This window comes from Myotis lucifugus, unplaced genomic scaffold (assembly GCF_000147115.1).
Source record: "Myotis lucifugus unplaced genomic scaffold, Myoluc2.0 scaffold_670, whole genome shotgun sequence".
NCBI lineage: Eukaryota > Metazoa > Chordata > Mammalia > Chiroptera > Vespertilionidae > Myotis > Myotis lucifugus.
Window position 1 is genome coordinate 173,625 of NW_005871718.1, and position 18,413 is coordinate 192,037.

General features: G+C 51.1%; 1 protein-coding gene and 1 pseudogene across 1 annotated transcript in view; both read left to right on the top strand.

The window, feature by feature from the left end:
* The first annotated feature begins 760 nt into the window (after positions 1-760).
* Positions 761-18,413, top strand: part of LOC102441380 (carcinoembryonic antigen-related cell adhesion molecule 8-like) — a 178,753-nt gene continuing 161,100 nt past the window's right edge. The window contains 5 exon segments of the mRNA XM_023746383.1: positions 761-917; positions 2,064-2,197; positions 2,199-2,424; positions 7,469-7,747; positions 8,162-8,416. Coding sequence (XP_023602151.1) covers positions 854-917; positions 2,064-2,197; positions 2,199-2,424; positions 7,469-7,747; positions 8,162-8,416 — 958 coding nt within the window. The 5' untranslated portion in view covers positions 761-853.
* LOC102441693 lies at positions 9,519-15,370 on the top strand (annotated as a pseudogene).

Here is an 18,413-nt window from a genome sequence, read left to right on the forward strand (position 1 = left end):
TTCAGGAGAGGATCCCAATAAAATATTCATCAGCTTTCCAGGTGTGTCCTTTAGGGTCGAAGGTCATTAGTCAATGCAGTAGATCCTGATGTCATCTGTGTCCTCACTCATATGGTTTTGCTGCTTTCCTGGGCCTGGAGCTGAAACACAACTGAGGCCTAGTTGTATTTGATGCCAGTCAAGAAGCTCATTGTCCTGGGGGCTTAATGCTGAAGGGCTATTCTTTGGTCCCCTTGTTCATTTCCCCTCTAAGGGCGTCTAACCCACATGGCTAACAACATGCCAGGGGAGGAAAGGTCAGGGGAGGGCCTGAACCACATGACCAGTGATATGAAAGGTCAGAGGGCCTAAACTGCAAAACCAGGGTGTGCTCCGGGAGGAAAGGTTACCCAGGGGGCAAGGTCCCAATCCAGTTTTTCACGTGGCTAGGTACCTGGGGCTTTCCACTCTGGTGACCTCCCCTACTGGCCTATTGTCCTACTCTGCTCAAGCCTAACTGCTTACTACACAAGCAAGGTGTGTGAGTGTGTGTGTGTGTGTGTGTGTGTGTGTGTGTGTGTGTGTATGGGGAGGAGTCACTGCAGAAGAAGGCAGAAGCCTCAGCAGTTACAGGGAAAGCAATTGTAGAGGATAGAAAAGGGGAGGTAGGAATAAGGGGAGGGCAGGGAGGAAGCTGGGTACAGAACCCGCCCCTGGCCCATGTGACCAGGGAAGTGATCTTGGCCCAAGAGGAGATTCAGTGCACAGGGAGGAGGAACAGCACATCCCACCCATCAGGACAGCAGTGCTTGTGAGCATTTCTGGAATCCAAGCTCTTCCCACAGAAGGAGGGACAGAGCAGGCAACAGACACCATGGAGTCCCTCTCAGCCCCTTCCCACAGAGGACTTGTCCCCTGGCAGGGGCTCCTGCTGGCTGGTAAGAGGGGACAACTACCTGGTGGTGGATGGGAGGAGGAGAGGCACAGGCTAGCTGGGGACTCCTGGGGAGCACAGGCTCTCAGAGAAAACAAGGGGTTGGGGCAGGCTTCTGTTTGGACTTGAGAGGAGAAGACAGGGGAGCAGAGTAGGATGGGGGAGGGGACCCGGCAACAGGAAAATGATGAGGAAACCATGAGGGGCAGGAAAACCTCAATGGCTGCCATTTTCCAAGTTACTCATCACTGAGAATTGAATGCTGAAAACTTTTTAAAAAATATATTTGTATTGATTTCAGAGAGGAAGGGACAGGAGAGAAAGAGAGAGAGAGAGAGAGAGAGAGAGAGAGAGAGAGAGAGAGAGAGAGAGAGAAACATCAATGATGAGAGAGAATCACTGATTGACTGCCTCCTGCTCGCTCCCCACTGGGGATTGAGCCCACAGCCCTGACATGTGCCCTTGACCGGAATTGAAACTGAGACCTTCAGTCCATAAGTCGATGCTCTATTCACTGAGCAAAACTGGTTAGGGTTGAAAACTTTTGATAATAACAATTTATGTGAGGAGATAGGAAATTTAACCAGGGGCATTAAACATTGTCCTTACTACCAAGCTCAGAAAAGGAGGAGGCCCAGGACCCTGCAACACTCACTCATTCACCACAGGTACTTACAGCCTGTTGGAGGCACTGGGGTGCAACAAGATCAGACAAGTCCCTGCCGCCATGAAGCTCATGTCCTATGGAGAGGAGGCAGACAAGAAAAGATCTAGATGTGATGTCAGGTACCCCCCAGTGCCATGCAGGAAACAGAGCAGAGACAGGTCAGAAAGTGAAGACACAGGTCTTTAGAGCAGATGATTAGCAAAGGTATCTCCTAAGGACACCCTTGAGTGTCAGCAGGGGTCTGAGGGCAGACACCTGGGTAACAGTATTCAAAAGAGAGGAAATAAGAGCAGAGGTGCTGAAGTATAACTGGCCATGCTGCTGACCTTGACCACAGGACACACACACACACACACACACACACACACACACACACACACACCAAAGCTGAAAGATGAAGAGACCAGCTGAAGACTCAAAGCATCATCTCTCCTTCCCAATACATAGCTCCAAATCTTGATCAATTTCTCTCTTCCCTCCTAGCCTCACTCTTAACCTTCTGGAGCCTGCCCACCACTGCCCAGCTCACTATTGAATCAGTGCCGCCCAATGCTGCCGAAGGAAAGGATGTGCTTCTCCGTGTCCACAACCTGCCTGGGAATCTTGGAGGCTATGCCTTGGTACAAAGGAGAAATAGTGGACAGCAACCATAAAATTGTATCATATGTAATAGACACTCAAAAAATTACCTACGGACCTGCATACAGTGATCGAGAAAAAATATATCCCAATGGATCCCTGCTGTTTCAGAACGTCACCCGGAAGGACACAGGATACTATATCCTACTAGCCATAGACAAAAATTTTCAGAGCAGACCAGTAACTGGACAGCTCCATGTATACCGTGAGTGATTGCTCTCTGACCTCTGGGTTTGGGTGGGTGAACTCTACTTCACACACAGGACTGACAGCCCTGGACTCTGCCTCGATCCCCCTCTGCATCATGTACCAGGATGGGTATGAACATTTAGTGCAGGACACACATAGTGTAAACAAACTTCATAAGATTAGAGTTCCCTTCCCAGATCCCAGCCCTGCTGACATTCTCCACAGAGAAAAGTCTGATGGGAGTGACTCAGCAGAGGGAGACTCAGCAGAGTCTCAGTCCAGCCCTTGGGCCCCACCATATGACCATTACACTGAGAAAGACACTGCAGAGCTTGGTTGGGTCCTGTCCTGAGGGGACCCTGAAATCCTCACAGAGAAGCTCAGCCTGGGAACTCCTCCCAGACCCCTGTCCCAGGGCTCCTGACTCCAGGGAACCTGGGGAGCCCTCCTGGAAGGGCTGGGTGGGAGCAGTGGCTCTACTGCTCACCAGCCAGGGCTCAAACGCAAGATCACATCAGGACAGGGACAGCGCCTAGTCCTTCAGCTAAGGCTGTGTCAGGAGAGCACAGATGAACAAAATACCCCGTATCATTAGCTGACTCTTCTGAGGGACTTAGGAGACTCCAGAGGGAGGTCAGTTCTCCAGGAAGGAACAGAGAGAAGATGCTCCTGACAGCTCCTTGTCCAGCAGGGGTCAGGCCAGGAATTCTCCTCATGGAGGCAAATAATGGTAGTGGCCATTTAAGTCAGTGTCTCCTCTATACTGGGCTTGAGGTCAAGTATTCAGGGATGTTTTAAGGTCAATTCACAGACAACATGGTAATCCAGAGTCCATTTACCATTTCTTCTGTTTTTATTCAGGGGAAACGGAGGCACAGTGTGATACAGTCACTGAATCAGGCTCACACAGACACAGCAAGGTCCTTGCACAGACACAGCAAGGTCCTTGCACAGCCACAACCCCATCCTCTCCTCCACCACGAGGGTCTTAGGTGTCTGTGGATCCTGAGAGCAGCCATTGGTTCAGTGCTTGTTCTTAGCAGTCCCCAGCTCAAGGTAGATTTTTGGGTCTGGTGATTAAGCAAATGGAGAATTAATTTTTACTCTAGAATCAAATTACCTACAATAACATTCAGAGTCACTGCAGGGAATGCCCAGGCCTTCCCCTCAGGTTACTGATCCACACCTACCTCCAATGGACTTGAAACCACTTATTTGTTTCCTGATGTGTTGGCATCACTCCCACTAGCTATGAAGGAAAGGACTTCGCCTTCTCACTCTCCACCCTACACCTGCTACCAGCTCAGGGACCAGCACTCACTTGCTCTCCCATGAAGGAGGGAAAGAATGATGGTGAATAATGACAGAATGAATGAATGAATGAATGATGCATAATTGCTACAGAGACTGGAACCTGGATGCAGAGTCCCAAAAGGTTTTAGCCACACCTGTTCCTACAGGTGCTGAGAACCATGTCCATCCCTCTGACCACCTGTCCCTGAAGCCACCTCAAGAGCCAAGTCCCTTGGTGACTATGGGGCTGTTCCACTGTGGGAAGGTTTTCCAGGCTGCACTGCTCCTGCCCTGGGGCAGCTGTGGGCTCTTGGTCCCTGGGGTCTTTGAAGTCACTCATAACCTCCACTGCCCACCAAGGACATTCTGCCTCTATCTGCTCCTTCCATGTCCCTTATCTGCCTCCTCCTTCACTCCAGACACACTGCCCTGCTCTGCTCTGCTTCCCCCACTGTGCAGATTGTCCTGCTAACATCTCTGTCCAGGCCTACCCTCCCGGGCAATAGGAAAGGACACAGAAATCAGTGGGAGCAGGAGCCCCGGCTTCATCCTGATCCAGTTTCCCAGGTCACCAGGAGAAAGAGCATCTGCTGGGTCCCCATCCAGGGCTCCTTACCCCCCTGAACCCAACGAGAGGAACAGGCCACATGACAGGGGCATGTAAACCATTGACTTACTCTCTACATGACTCAACCAGGGAGTCAAAGGCAGAAGGACAGAACTCAGTCCCCAAAGCTCAGGGGCTCACTTCACCCCTGACTCGTGAGTCACATCCTCGTCCTGGTGTGAGGCTCCCATTCCTCCCACTGGCTCCCGAGACCTTTCCAAGGTGGACCTGGTGACCCTGCATCATCTGACTGGTTCACTGCCTGTTTCACAAACCTGTGTCCTCATAAAGACACCTTGACCACAGGTTGGGATCCTCTCAGACTGTGAGATCAACCAGCCACTCTTCTTTCTCTTAGACGCTGCCCATTTGAATGAATTTGACTAAACTCCAGTTGTTTCCTGAGTTAAAAGGAAAAGGAAGCACACATGCCACAGGCCCATGTGGAGGCTCCTCCCCATCTGCCTACTGTCCATAAAAACAGGGAGAGACCTTCTTCCTAACTTTACAAACATGGCACATGTTTTTTCTACAAGTTGGGTGTCATCCCTCCCTTTATAGAGCAGAGACACCTGGACTGGCACCCTGGTCACTTCTGTTCTCTTAGCAGAACTCACCTTCTCTCTATCCCAGGGTGTCCCTCATTTCAAACCCACTGTGACATCTCCCTTTGGTCACAGTGTGACCTGATCAGACGGCAAAACTTGGTTCTATGACCTTCGTGCTCTCTAGACAGAAATTTCTACAAAAACTGGCTTTAGATCAGTAATGGCGAACCTTTTGAGCTCGGCGTGTTAGCATTTTGAAAAACCCTAACTTAACTCTGGTGCTGTGTCACATATAGAAATTTTTTGATATTTGCAACCATAGTAAAACAAAGACTTATATTTTTGATATTTATTTTATACTAGAGGCCCAGTGCACAAAAATTTGTGCACTCGGGGGTAAGGGTCCCTCAGCCTGGCCTGTGCCCTCTCGCAGTCTGGGACAACTCGGGGGTGACCACTTGCTGGCTTAGGCCTGCTTCCCAGGGTATTGGGCCTAAGATGGCAATCAGACATCCCTCTGGCAGCCTGGCAGACCTTGGGGAATGCCCACATGTCAGCAGGGAGCAGACCTAAGCTGCAGTCAAACATCCTTAGCACTGATGAGGAGGCAGGAGAGGCTCCCACCACCACCGCTGTACTGGCAGCCATCAGCCTGGCTTGTGACTGAGCAGAGCTCCCCATGTGGGAGCGCCCTGACCACCAGAGGGCAGCTCCTGCATTGAGGGTCTGCCCCCTGGTGGTCAGTGTGTGTCATAGTGACCAGTCATTCCCAGTCTTTCTGCTGTTAGGGTCAGTTTACATATTACCCTTTTACTATATAGGATAGAGACCTGGTGCACGGGTGAGGGCGGGCTGGTTTGCCCTGAAGGGTGTCCCAGATCAGGGTGCAGGTCCCACTTGGGTGCCTGGACAGCCTCAGTGAGGGGCTGATGGCTGTTTGCAGCTGGTCGCATCCCCTTCAGAGTGGGGGTCCTCACTGGGGTGCCTGGCCAGCCTGTATGAGGGGATGATGGCTGTTTGCAGCTGGTCACACCCCCTTCAGGTTGGGGGTCCCCACTGGGGTGCCTGCCAGTCTGGGTGAGGGGCTGAGGGCCGTTTCAGGCTGGCGGGCGACTGAAGCTCCCAACCTCTCCTTTTTTTCTTTTATTCTGGGATTTATTTACCTTCTATGGCTGTCACTGGAGCTGAGAGCCGGCTTTAGCTCTGAGGCTGGCTCCAGCTTGAGGCCTCGGCTACTGAAAGCAGGAATCTAGGGTTTGTTTGGGTTCTATAATTACAACATTGTTTCGGTCCTGCTCGCTCCAGCTCTGGTGACTGAAAGCAGGTATCTGGGTTTTGTTTAGCTTCTATAATTGCAACATTGTTTCTTAGAGTGCAGCTCAGAGGCCGGCAAGGCAGGTGGGGAACCTTGGCTTCCTCCATCACTGGAGCAAGCAAGCCTTCTGTTTGCTTCAGCTGCCTGGCTGCCAGCCGCCATCTTGGTTGGCAGTTAATTTGCATATCGCCCTGACTAGCCAATGGGAAGCCTGTCAGAGGTACGGTTAATTACCATGTTTGTCTATTATTAGATAGGATATTTAAATGCCATTTAACAAAGAAAAATCAACCAAAAAGATGAGTTCGCATGTCACCTCTAACACGTGTGTCATAGGTTCACCATCACTGCATTAGATATTTGGGGCATGAGTGATTTTCACATATTCTTTCACAGTTTAACTCAAAATCTATCTCATAACTGCCAAACACAAATTGTCCATGAGGGTCGTATTTTGAGCAAGTTCATGCTCCCCCACCTCCACAAGCCCCCCTTCTGTACGTGCTATTGTCTGGGTGTTGAGGAAGGATCCCTGCCCTCTGCAGTGGCAGAAAGGACATTACAGACCAAGGGCAGAGAGATGGCTCTGCTGCCACTGCCAGCCACTCCCACCGTCCCTCACTCTTTTCTAAATCATTCCTGGACTCTGATCTGCCCTTTCTGGGGTCACTGTCCCATGTCAGTCACCAGTGAACTCCTGGGCAGACAGCCACACCTCGTGGCCCTGCAGCCTGGGTACTAAACTCACCGCCAGACTTACTTCTGGTCTCCCATGTAATTTTTCTGCTCTGACACCCAGTTCAGGACCTCACTACCCAGTCCTCTCAGGGTTTAAGGACTGTGGGGTGGCCCATCATTACTCATCTCTAGGTTAACCCTGGAATGTGAGGCTTCAGTGGAAACACATCTCAACCAGCAATGTAGGTCTGTGTTGCTGGAAGGGACTCAGCTCCTGCACGTTCCAGGTGAGACGCCAACATCAGCCAGACAGTCAGCTGGTCAGTGAGGAACCAGGACAGGTGCCAGGTGGTCTCTGACTCCCGGTCCTGCATCTCTCTGTGACCAAACCCTGATAGTTGTCTGACACTTGATAAAGTTTGTGCTTTTTTTCCCAGACATAGAGCAGGCACCTTGCAATCAATCTCTGAGCGCTCAGTTCCTCATGCATTTGTTTGTCTTACGATGCACAGACCTGCCTTATTTCTTGAAGAACTCAAGTTAGCTGAGAGGCACCAATTCTGATTGAAGAAGACTTTGGAGGACTCAATGGGCAATATTCTCTCTGTTTTCTGCACAGCGGAGTTACCCAAACCCAGCATCACAAGCAACATCTCCAACCCCGAGGAGTACAAGGACCCTGTCATGTTAACGTGTGAACCTCAGATTCAGAACATCGCCTACCTGTGGTTGGTCAGCAGTCAGAAGCTCCAGGCCAGTGCCAGGCTGCAGTTGTCCAAGGACAACAGGACTCTCACTTTACTCCCTGTCACAAGGAATGATATGGGACCCTATGAGTGTGAAACCCGGAACCCCGTGAGTGCTGGCCGCAGTGACCCATTCATCCTGAATGTTCTCTGTGAGTAACTTTTGTCCCTGCCTGGGCCAGGATCCCCACCAGAATCCACACTGCCAGAGGCCAGGCTACATCCATCCTTCTCAGGTCCATGTACACAGACCCCCACACTGAACATCCAGGATGGCCATGTCTTCCTGACCCAGGCACATCTGGGCAGGCTCGGCCTTAAGCCAAGACTGGGAGGGGATGGGATAGTCTTATTTGGAATGGCTCAGGGTTAACAAGCTTCCATGGAACAAACAGGTTAATGTTTCAGACTCAGGATCAGTGAACACAGGGGGCTATGGGTGGGACTTTTTAAAACAAGGCTGTGACCCAGCTCAGAGGGAGAGTGTGGCCCTTGCACAGACCAGGACCTTCCCCTTCCCTTTCCCTCTGATTACATCATGTGTGGCTTTGTTCTCTTTGCTCCAGATGGCCCGGATGTCCCCCTCATTTCACCCTCGGACTCCCATTATCTACCAGGGGCAAACCTCAGTCTCTTCTGTCTCTCGACTTCTAACCCACCTGCACAGTATTCTTGGCTTGTCAATGGGAGGCCCCAGCAACCCACACAGGAGCTCTTTATCCCCAACATCACTGCACATGACAGTGGATCCTATACCTGCCTCGCCCACAACTCTGTCACTGGCCTTAATAGGACCACGGTCAAGACTATCACAGTCTCTGGTAAGTGCCTACTGGACCATCGGCACCAGGCTGTGGGGTGCAGGTCTGTCTGGTTTTCAGAACAGAGCCTAGAGGCTTTTGTCTCCCACGCAGTGGCCATGGACACAAGCAAATCACAAAATCTTCCCTTGAACCCTCCCACTACACCTCTGTAGACTCTCCTCCCTTGCTATTCTAATCTCTCATGGCAGAGCCAGGGTCCAGCCTAGGAACGAGAGGACGGGGTTCTCTCAGCCCCAGAAAGAGTCAAGTGGTGGATGGAGGGAGCTTTCCACTGGGGAAAACAAGGGTCCTTAAGGTCAAGTTGCTTCTTCTGTCACTAACACTTTCCTTCTGTCACCTCTTGTCTGCTACCTGCTCCATGTGCTACAAGGAACATACAAGGCATTGAACAAGCTCACTTCGTTTCCCCCAAAAACTAAAGGAGGAAACCACCTCTGAGGAGGGGTGAGCAAGACAGACCCCTGCTCCCTGCTCTGCTCCAGGCTCACCTGGTGACTGGCTGCTCTGTGCCGTCTGTGGTGGGACAGGGATTTGTGGTGAAGGTGCATGGGCGGCCTGTCCTCTGACTGGCCAAATCCTGTCACCCATCGACACCATGGCCTCCATCAGACCAGGCTGCATGGAAATGGGGAGAGAGTGAGCCACAAGGGAGACCCCTCTGAGGTGTGTCCTGGCTCTGAAGTCACCAGGTGTACAACACTGTGCAACACGAGCCTATGTGACATTCCTATGGAGAGCAGTGAATGGTGGTGCTTACTTCTCAAGTAGGTAGATTCCTGGGACAATAGGAGCAGTGCCACAAAGTGTGTACTTTACTGGGTAAGCTAAGAGTACCAGCCTGATGTTAAAACTGACTACTTCTCTCTAGGAATTTCCTTCTTTGTGATATTCAATACACAGGCCAAGAAGTGAAAGTCCTATTCAGACTGAGAAATCCTTTATATTGAAACTTCTCCCAGTCCTAAGGTCATGAAGACTGGCTGGGCTATATTCTCTAATAAATTATTTAACAAAAGGGAAATGCCTTCACCATACCAGAGAGGGGGTGTGATTATTTAAAAAGTCACAGACAACTATGGAATGAGTCACACAAAAGTCAATGGGTGAAAAATGCCACCTGATGATGAAGATGCTGGACATCGGGGGTCTACGGCCCCCGATGCTAATACCTCAGATGTCCAGGGAGAGAGCTCAGGGGTCATCCTGAGGTGATCTGGAGGGATGAGGGAGGTACAGCCCTCTCCTTACAGACTGTCACCTGAACAAAGGTCCTCACCCTGCAGAGGTCAGAGTCCTCCTCTGGTGACTTTTACAGAGATCACTGTGGCCTGTGATTGGCTGACATCTCTGAGAAAGGAGCCCACTCTCAGTCAGTCACCTCCTTTATTTATCCACAGAGCCAGTGGGGAAGCCCTCCATCCGAGCCAGCAATGCCACAGTCACAGAGCATAAGGATGCCGTGGTCCTGACCTGCCTCACCAATGACACTGGGATCTCCATCCGGTGGCTTTTCAAGAACCAGAGACTCCTGCTCACGGACAGGATGAAGCTGTCCCGGGACAACAGCACCCTCACCATAGACCCCGTCAGGAGGGAGGATGCTGGGGATTATCAGTGTGAGGTCTTCAACCCCGTCAGTTCCAGCAAAAGTGACCCTTTCAGGCTAGATGTGCAATGTGAGTGACCCTCAACCTCTCCCACTTACTCTTTGTAAATTTCATGGGCAGGGGGGTGAGATGGAAGAAAGCCTTGAGGAGGTGGGAGCCTCCTTCAGAGCCTATAGAGCACATGGGTACGGACCCCAGAATTAGTCTAATCTCATCATTGTCTCGGTTCTATGAGAATAAGCTGTCTGACCCCGGGGAAGGCTCTCACCCACCTGAGCCTCAGATTCCTCATCTCTAAACTGGAATAATACAGCTGGACCTAAACACCATAGTTAGGCTATTTCTTGTGAGGTTAAGGAGAATAAAGCCCTCAGACAGGGTCATGCTCAGTCAGGACTCAGTCAATGTACCTATTATTATTGTTATTTTTATAAACGCTGTTGTCAGTAGCTGTAAGTCAAGAAGAACTCAGTGAAAATGCCGTTTATCACTCACCAGTACTGTGACCTCCAGCCATTTATTAAGCACCTCCCATCCCTGATTCTGTGTGTGCTCAGGAGGGGTGACACCCCAATCCCTCCTGGGGGTGGAAGGATCAGATGACATGAAGGTAGAGTATTTCCCACCCTGCGGGACCATTGAAAACACTCATCAGCACTGAGTTGACAGGTAAGGTGCCTGCTAAGATTGTCCATAGTGATGGAAAAGAAGAAACAGGGGTAAGAGACAGAATATGTGAGGGAAAGAGGAGTTAAGAGGAAAATTACCAGGACATCGGAATGATGGGTGTGAGAGTGCGTGCAAAATTAGAGCAAATGGAAGGTTTCAAATGTGCAAACCAGAGAATGATGCAACCGCCAGAAGTGGGGTGTCAGGAGGACTGACACTCCCAAACCGCACAGACCAGGTGGCAATTCCTTCCTCCCCCTGATAGGCCGCCCCCTGCAAGGCCCCTCCTGGTTTCCCCTGAGTTGACTTGGACCTTCACCCCACCCTGTCTCCCTTCTCCTTTCAGCAGAACAAAATGACATGGGCTACTCTGTGGGGACCATCATTGGCAGCGTGATCGGGGTCCTCGTCGTGTTGGCTCTGGGGGCCTTGATGGGCTATTTCCTGTACCTCAGGAGGACTAGGAGGTACCATGGCATTTCCTTCACCCTCACCCTAATACTGCCCCCTGACCCAGGCTGACCCCCAGGGGAGCCTAGGCCAGGAGGAAAAAGACCCCTTCCTCAGAGGGTTCTGGGCCCGCTCCGTGTGGCCTCCAGCTTCCCCATGGAGGCCCCTAACTCCCTCCACCCAGTGCCTCCCTCACCAGCTGCTGACCAGGGTGGTTTCCTCAACAACTTCCTCACCTATAAATGAGGCTCGATTAAGGAACTGTGCCCTCAGGACTGTCCTGGTTCTCTCCACACACCTGCAGTGGTGCCGGCAGGTAGTAAGTGCTCAGTAAGGCACCTCCTGTTGCTTATCTAAGTCCACCCTCCCAGGTGAGGGGATGGGCTGCCTCAGGGTCTGAGAGTCATCCTGGCCAAGGCAACACTGCTGAGGGTGGAAGAGCCTGGACAGACTGGGTGAGTCAAATGCCCACATGAAACCAGTTTGGTAACCACAATCCTGATCTGTGAGATGGGAGGCCTGGCCTGGACAGGACAGCCGAGCCTATGGTGTGGTTTTTGCCTCTACTTCAGGTGGATGGAGACAGGACAGGCCACTGTCACAGTGTATCTCTGTAGACCTAAGAGGCGGGTCTGCCCACAGCAGGCACCACACTCATCAAGATGCTACATGAGGCTGGCACTGCTGCCCCCTGCAGCCTTGTCCTTTCCACTAAGTCAGACCCTCAGGGTGGATTCCTGTCCTTGGTCCTCAGTCCCTTCCCTGGTAACTCCTCCCAGACCCCCATCTGCCTGTGGGTCCTTCCCCTGTGGGCCCAAGTCAGCTGTGGATCCTTAACACCTTGCCTCAGTTCCTCACTCCTGGGCCCGTCCCCCCTAAACAGTGGAGAGAGGCCTCCACCCTCTGCTGAGAAAGGAGACCCTCCTTGCCCCCTGTTGTGACACCAAAGCTCCCCTGCACCCCTCACAAGTAAGTCTGACCTTTCCCAGGGCCAGTGACCCGCATGGCCTCCGAGAGCACCCACCTCCAGCAGCCACCCCTGGTGAGTGTCTGTTTACCCTGGAACCCCTGGGCCTGCCCCACAGTGTCCACCCCTGCCCTGGTCCCTCAGGATCTGACCCTTCCCTGGCCTTCAAGAGGGATTCTCATCAGCACTCTGCACAGGGGACCCCTACTCGCCAGTCAACCTGACCTGTAGGTTGTGTCATGTGTCACCACCTCTCCCTCACTGGACCCTGAAATGGCCAGAGGGTCTTGCCCTGAGAGATGACCTTTCATCCCTGGCTCTTGGGAGCTAAAGAACCACCCCCTCCTGGGAGAACAGGCCAAAGCTTCCTCCCCTCTGGGTGCTAACTCCTCTGTCTCTGCTCCTAGGCCAGGATCCCTCTGGAACCTCTGCCTTCCCGGTAAGTCCATCCCCTCCCTGTTCCCTCACCCAGGGCCTCAGTGACTCATGCTCAGGGCAGGGGCACCCTCCAACCTCTCAACACAGCACAGACCCCTTCCCCAGAACAGACAGCACTAGGGGAGCCCTGCCCTGGCCTAGTTGGGCCCTCACATCAGGGGTGGACAGGGCAGGGCCAGAGTCTGAGGGGAACCCTGGAGTCCCGTATGGAGCAGAATGGGCACTGGGAACACCAGTCAGGGGTCCAAGACTAACAAGGGTGAGGGGATGCAGTGTGGGCTGAAATTGGGGTGCTGGGCTACAGGTGTGAAGATAGCTGCTCAGGAAGCAGATCTGTCAGTCCTGCGGAGAAAATCCTCCCTCCCCATCCTCTGATGCCCTCTCTCCCTCCTGCACAGGGCCCCCTACCCGACCCCAAGACAACAGGCCCCATCTACGAGGTGAGTTTGGGTTATGAACATTCTGTCCTGCAGGTCCCAGGGGCCCCAGGATCTGCCCCCAGCCCAGCCTGGCTGTGCTTCCAGGCTCAGGAAAGGGCAGAAAAAAGTGATAACAGAGGGTGGAGGAGAAGTTGCCCGGGGACAGACACCCCAGCACAGTCAGCCCCCATGGCGCCTGTGAAACACGGCACGTGTTCTAAAAAGGCTGCGGGGCTCAGAGATCTCTCCTTTTTTCACAGGAATTACTCAACCCAAACACAGAGGTGTACTGCCGCATCATCCCCAGAGCAGACGTGGTTTCTTAGTTCCTCCAGGACCTGAGACCCAGACCCTGTGTATGTGGCCTGCACCAGAGAACCAGCTCTGAGCATCATGCTAAGTGAAACAAACTAGTGGGAGAAAGATAAATATCACATGATCTCACTCATTTGTGGAATATTATGAACAATATAAACTGATGAACAAAAACAGAGCCAGAGAGGGAAAATATTTTGGAATATAATAGTAGTAATCCTGTTATTGGCATATTTTTATTATTTCCTACAATGTTTGTGATATCATACTATATTATACAGTTTTGATAATATTATTATACTTAAAATCCTATTTTCTTGAAATATTAATGTTTATTGCATGTAATGTTATATTAAGGTCGTTTTTCTTGAATAATTTATGTTTATTGCATTTAATATTATTATATTTAAAATAGTTTCTCTTGAGATAAAAAAAATTTTAAAAAATGCTCTAAGAAATTGCTGAGAAGAAACAGAGAGAGAAGCCTAGCCATACAAAATTAAAATGGCTATAAATAAGTACCTCTCATTCATAACCCTAAATGTAAATGGATTAAATAGTCCAATCAAAAGGTGTAGCGTAGCTGAATGGATACAAAAATATGGCCCAACTGTATGCTGTCTACAAGAGACTCACCTCAAAACAAAAGACAGCTTTTAACAAGGCGGCAGGAAGCAGTGGTGTGATTCCAGCTTCCTGCAGCTGCTGCCCACTTCGGTGGACCCGGCGCTGAAGCGGCGGTGGCGGTGGCAGCCCGAGAAATAAGAAGCGGGTCTGGTGGCGACTTGCTCAGGAGCCCCTGGGGCTGGAAGTCGATCCATTCCTAGAGGACCTGCGGCTACAGGAGCACACTAGCAGTGGCTGGGTATCAGAGCCCACCCCTCCCTGCCCCCCACCCCCATGGTAAACTCTTCTTCATGGATTCTGGCCCCAAGGACAGTGAGCGTGGCAGGAAGAGGACCAAAGGCAGAAGAGGCCACTGCTCCTCCAGAAACCTCTGCGGGTGGACCTCATGTTAGAGAACACATCCAAGATCCCTGCCCCCAAAGACATCCTCTCCCACCAGGTCCCCAACGCCAAGAAGCTCAAACGGAAGGAGCAGCTATGGGAGAGGCTGGCCAAGCAGGGCGAGCTGCCCCGAGAGGTACGCAGGGCGCAGGCCCCTCTCCACAGCCCTCCTGGGGCCAAAGCTAGGCCCGGCCCCAGAGCACTGCGGAGCAGCCCTTCTACCACCTCTGAACCACAGATAACCCTCTGGAGCGGCCGCTGGCTGGCCAGGACCCCTTCTTCCTGGAGCAGACCAAGAAGAAAGGAGTGGAGCGGCCGCTGCGTCTGCACACCACACCGTTCCAGGTGCCTGCTGTGGAGGTGACACCCTCCGGAGCCTCCTACAACCCGTCCTTTGAGGACCACCAGACGCTGCTCTGGGAAGCCCATGAGGTCAAGCTGCAGCTGCAGAGGGAGGAGGAGAAGCTGGAGCTGCAGCTGGCCCTGCCCCACGCTGAGCAGGCGGCCACCCAGGAGTCTACCTTTGAGGAGATGTGCCAGGAGCTGCTGGAGGAGTCAGATGGGGAGGGGGAGCCAGGCGAGGTATCCACAAATCAGCCAGGGCCAGAGGCCCGAGGAGGCTGGAGACCAGGCCAGAGATGATGAGTTTGGAGGAGCCAAGGCCACCACACCTGCCCGCCTGGCTGCTGTGGAGAAGACAGAGCAGCAGCGTCGGAGGGAAAAGGCCGCCGAGATGCTGCGGGTACAGCCGGCCACGGTGCGGGCAGCTCGGCTGCAGAAACAGGAGCTCTTCAGGCTGCGCGGGATCAAGGCCCATGTGGCACAGCAGCTGGCCGAGGCTGACAAGCCCCGCAGGCTGGGGCAGCTCAAGTATCAGGCCCCCGACATCAACATGCAGCTCCTCTAGGATCTGGCCAACTCTCTCCCGACCCTGAAGCCTGAGGGCAACATCCTATGTGACCGGTTCAAGAGCTCCCAGAGGACAAATATGATCGAGCCCCGGGAGAGAGCCAAGTTCAAGTGCAAGTACAAAGTGAAGCTTGTGGAGAAGCGGGCATTCCGGGATCTCCAGTTGTAGCTGATGCTGGATGCCGAGCCTCATCCCTCAATAAAGCATCTTTTGACTAAATCGATAACAAACACACACACACACACACACACACACACACACACACACACAAGACACAAAAGGCACACACAGGATGGAAGTGAAGGGATGGAAAATTTTTTCCATGCAAATAGAAAAGAAAAAAAAGCTGGAGGAACAATACTCATATCTGACAAAATAGACTTCAAAATGAAGGCCATCACAAGAGACAACAAAGGTCACTACATAATACTAAAGAGATCGATCCAACAAGAGTATATAACCCTGGTAAACATATATGCACCCAATATAGGTGTACCTCAATATATAACAAATCTTCTAGAGGACTTTAACGGAGAGATTGACAACAATACAGCCATAGTAGAAGACTTTAACACCCCTCAAACTTCACTGGACAGATCTTCCAGACAAAAACTTAACAAGGAAACAGAGACTCTAAAGGGCACACTGGATCAGATGGATTTAACAGACATTTATAGAATATTTTACCCCAACGAAGCAGAATATACATTCTTCTCAAGTGCACATGGAACATTCACAAAGATAGACCACACGTTAGGGCACAAAACAAGTCTCTACAAGTTCAAGAAGACTGAAATCATATCAAGCATTTCTCAGATCACAATAAAATGAAATTAGACATCAACTACAGTAAAAACACCTCAAAACATTCAAACACCTGGAAGCTAAATAGCATGTTATTAAACACTGAATGGATTACCAACGAGATCAAGAAAGAACTCAAAAACTTCCTGGAAACAAATAAAAATGAACACACAACAACCCAAAATCTCTGGGACACAGCAAAAGCAGTCCTGAGAGGGAAGTTCATACCACTACAGGCATACCTCAAAAAACAAACGAAAAAAAAAGAAACAACCAGTAATAAACTATTTAAGCCTAAAACTTAAAGAACTAGAAAGAGAACAACAAGAACAGCCCAGAGTAAGTAGAAGGAAGGAAATAATAAACAGTAGAGCAGAAATAAATACCATAGAGACTAAAAACAATACAAAAAAATCAATGAAACAAAGAGCTGGTTCTTTGAAAGGATAAACAAAATTGATAAACAATTAGCCGTACTCTTCAAGAAATGAAGAGAGAAGACCCATATATTGAGTTACAATTACCTTCTTATTTTTCTCCAAGAAAATATCCATGAACTCTCTGTTAAATTCCCAAAGCACACACTGCCAGCATCTAAATTAGCAGGAAATTCTGTCATTTCCTTGGTGTCTTCCCTCCAGCACCCTCCCCCACATGTCCACTTGCAGACTCACAGGGTGATAACAATTGTCCCTGCATCACTCCTTTGTTCAGCTGCTGCCACCTCCTGGCAGGTGATGGTAATCAGGACATGGAGCCTGAGAGCCTGGTCCCACAACTGACCAGGGAGGCAGGACTGGGCCTCCACACTGGTGGGGTCAGGGGCAGCAATGACCATTCTGAAGCCCTGGGGGGACTGGGCAGTTGGGCAGACAGAGCTCCTCGAGTGTGAAGGGGGAAAAGAGTTGATGCAGGACTGAGTGGGGAAGGACTGAGGCCTCAGCTGGGATCACGGAAGGGGAGGTAATTGAATGTTCGCAGGGAAAAGGTTGGATTTTGCAGAGGAAACTCTCTGGCGCACTGACTCAGCTGCAGGCACTAAGCAGTCTGTGTGCCTCCTGCTGGCCCTCATCTCACAGTTCCCACCTCCAGGAATAAGGCTCTCTCCTCATGTCCACCTGCCCTCCCTCACCTGTGTTCCTTCATGGTCCACTCTACATGAAAGGGCTCTGGGTCTCTGTCCTACACAGCAGGGTGGGAGAGGGGAGGCTCAGTTCTCCACAGTCAACCCAGCAGTGGTGTCCTGAAGAGGGCAGGAGTCAGAGAAGTCCTCACCCTCCCATTTCCTGGGTCCTAATCTGAGAGAACCTCCCTCACCCACCCTGAGCAGACGTCCACCTTGACTGCCATCATCATCAACCAACAGCATTTGGACACTTTCTTTTTAACGGTGGTCAGATGGTTTCCAGCCATAAGGGAAATGTGACTCTCTAAGGTCAATAACACATCTCTCCTCATTCTTCAATAGGAACATTCTTGAAATACCCACGAGGACTGCCCACTGAGGAAGACCCAGTCTGAAATATTTCACACCAGCCCAGCCAAGACCCAGATGCTAAGTGGCAGGGCCTTCAGAGCCACAGGCTCATGGTCATTGTCCGCTGTGACCACCCCTGGTGCAGGAACATCTGGGCCCTGGGTGTCTATCCTATATTACCCACTGCCCCTGAACCATCTCCCTCTACAATGACTTAGGCCCTGGGGATGGTTCCAGGTCACCAGTCCATGCTGCCACACCCCAATGTGATGGGCTCCCCTGGGGACCCTGATGTCTGAAGCAGGAGCTATACCATGAACAAATTTAAAAAGTATTTGAGCCGTAACTGGTTTGGCTCAGTGGATAGAGCATTTGTTGGCAGACTGAAAGGTCCCAGCTTCGATTCCGGTCAAGGGCATGTACCTTGGTTGTGGGAGCATCCCCAGTGGGAGGTGTGCAGGAGGAGGTTGATTGATGTTTCTCTCTCTCATCAATGTTTCTAACTGTCTATCTCTCTCCCTTCCTCTCTGTAAAAAATCAATAAAATATATTTTTTTCAAAAAAGAGTATTTGAAGGGTAGAGCTGTTGCAGGAAAAACACTGGCATTTATTTGTCTCAGGTGATGGAAAGGTCCCCAGGAGCTCAAGGAAGAGTGTGGGTGCCCTCTAGTGGTTTGTTCCTGCTAGAAGGGGAGAGAAAGGAGCAGGAGAGTTGAGATTGGGGCTGACCTTGGACACAGGGCACATTCAGGTTCAGAAGAAGGCATAGTTAGAGGTGATGACTGATGGCTGCCCACAAATCAGAATGACTCCAGTGGGTTCTACTGCAAAGTCGGGTGAGGAAATTTCTGTAGACACTGCAAGAGAAAATCATAACAAACCTATATGCCATGCCATTAGACAACCTACTCTGATGTTCTTACCATCTCA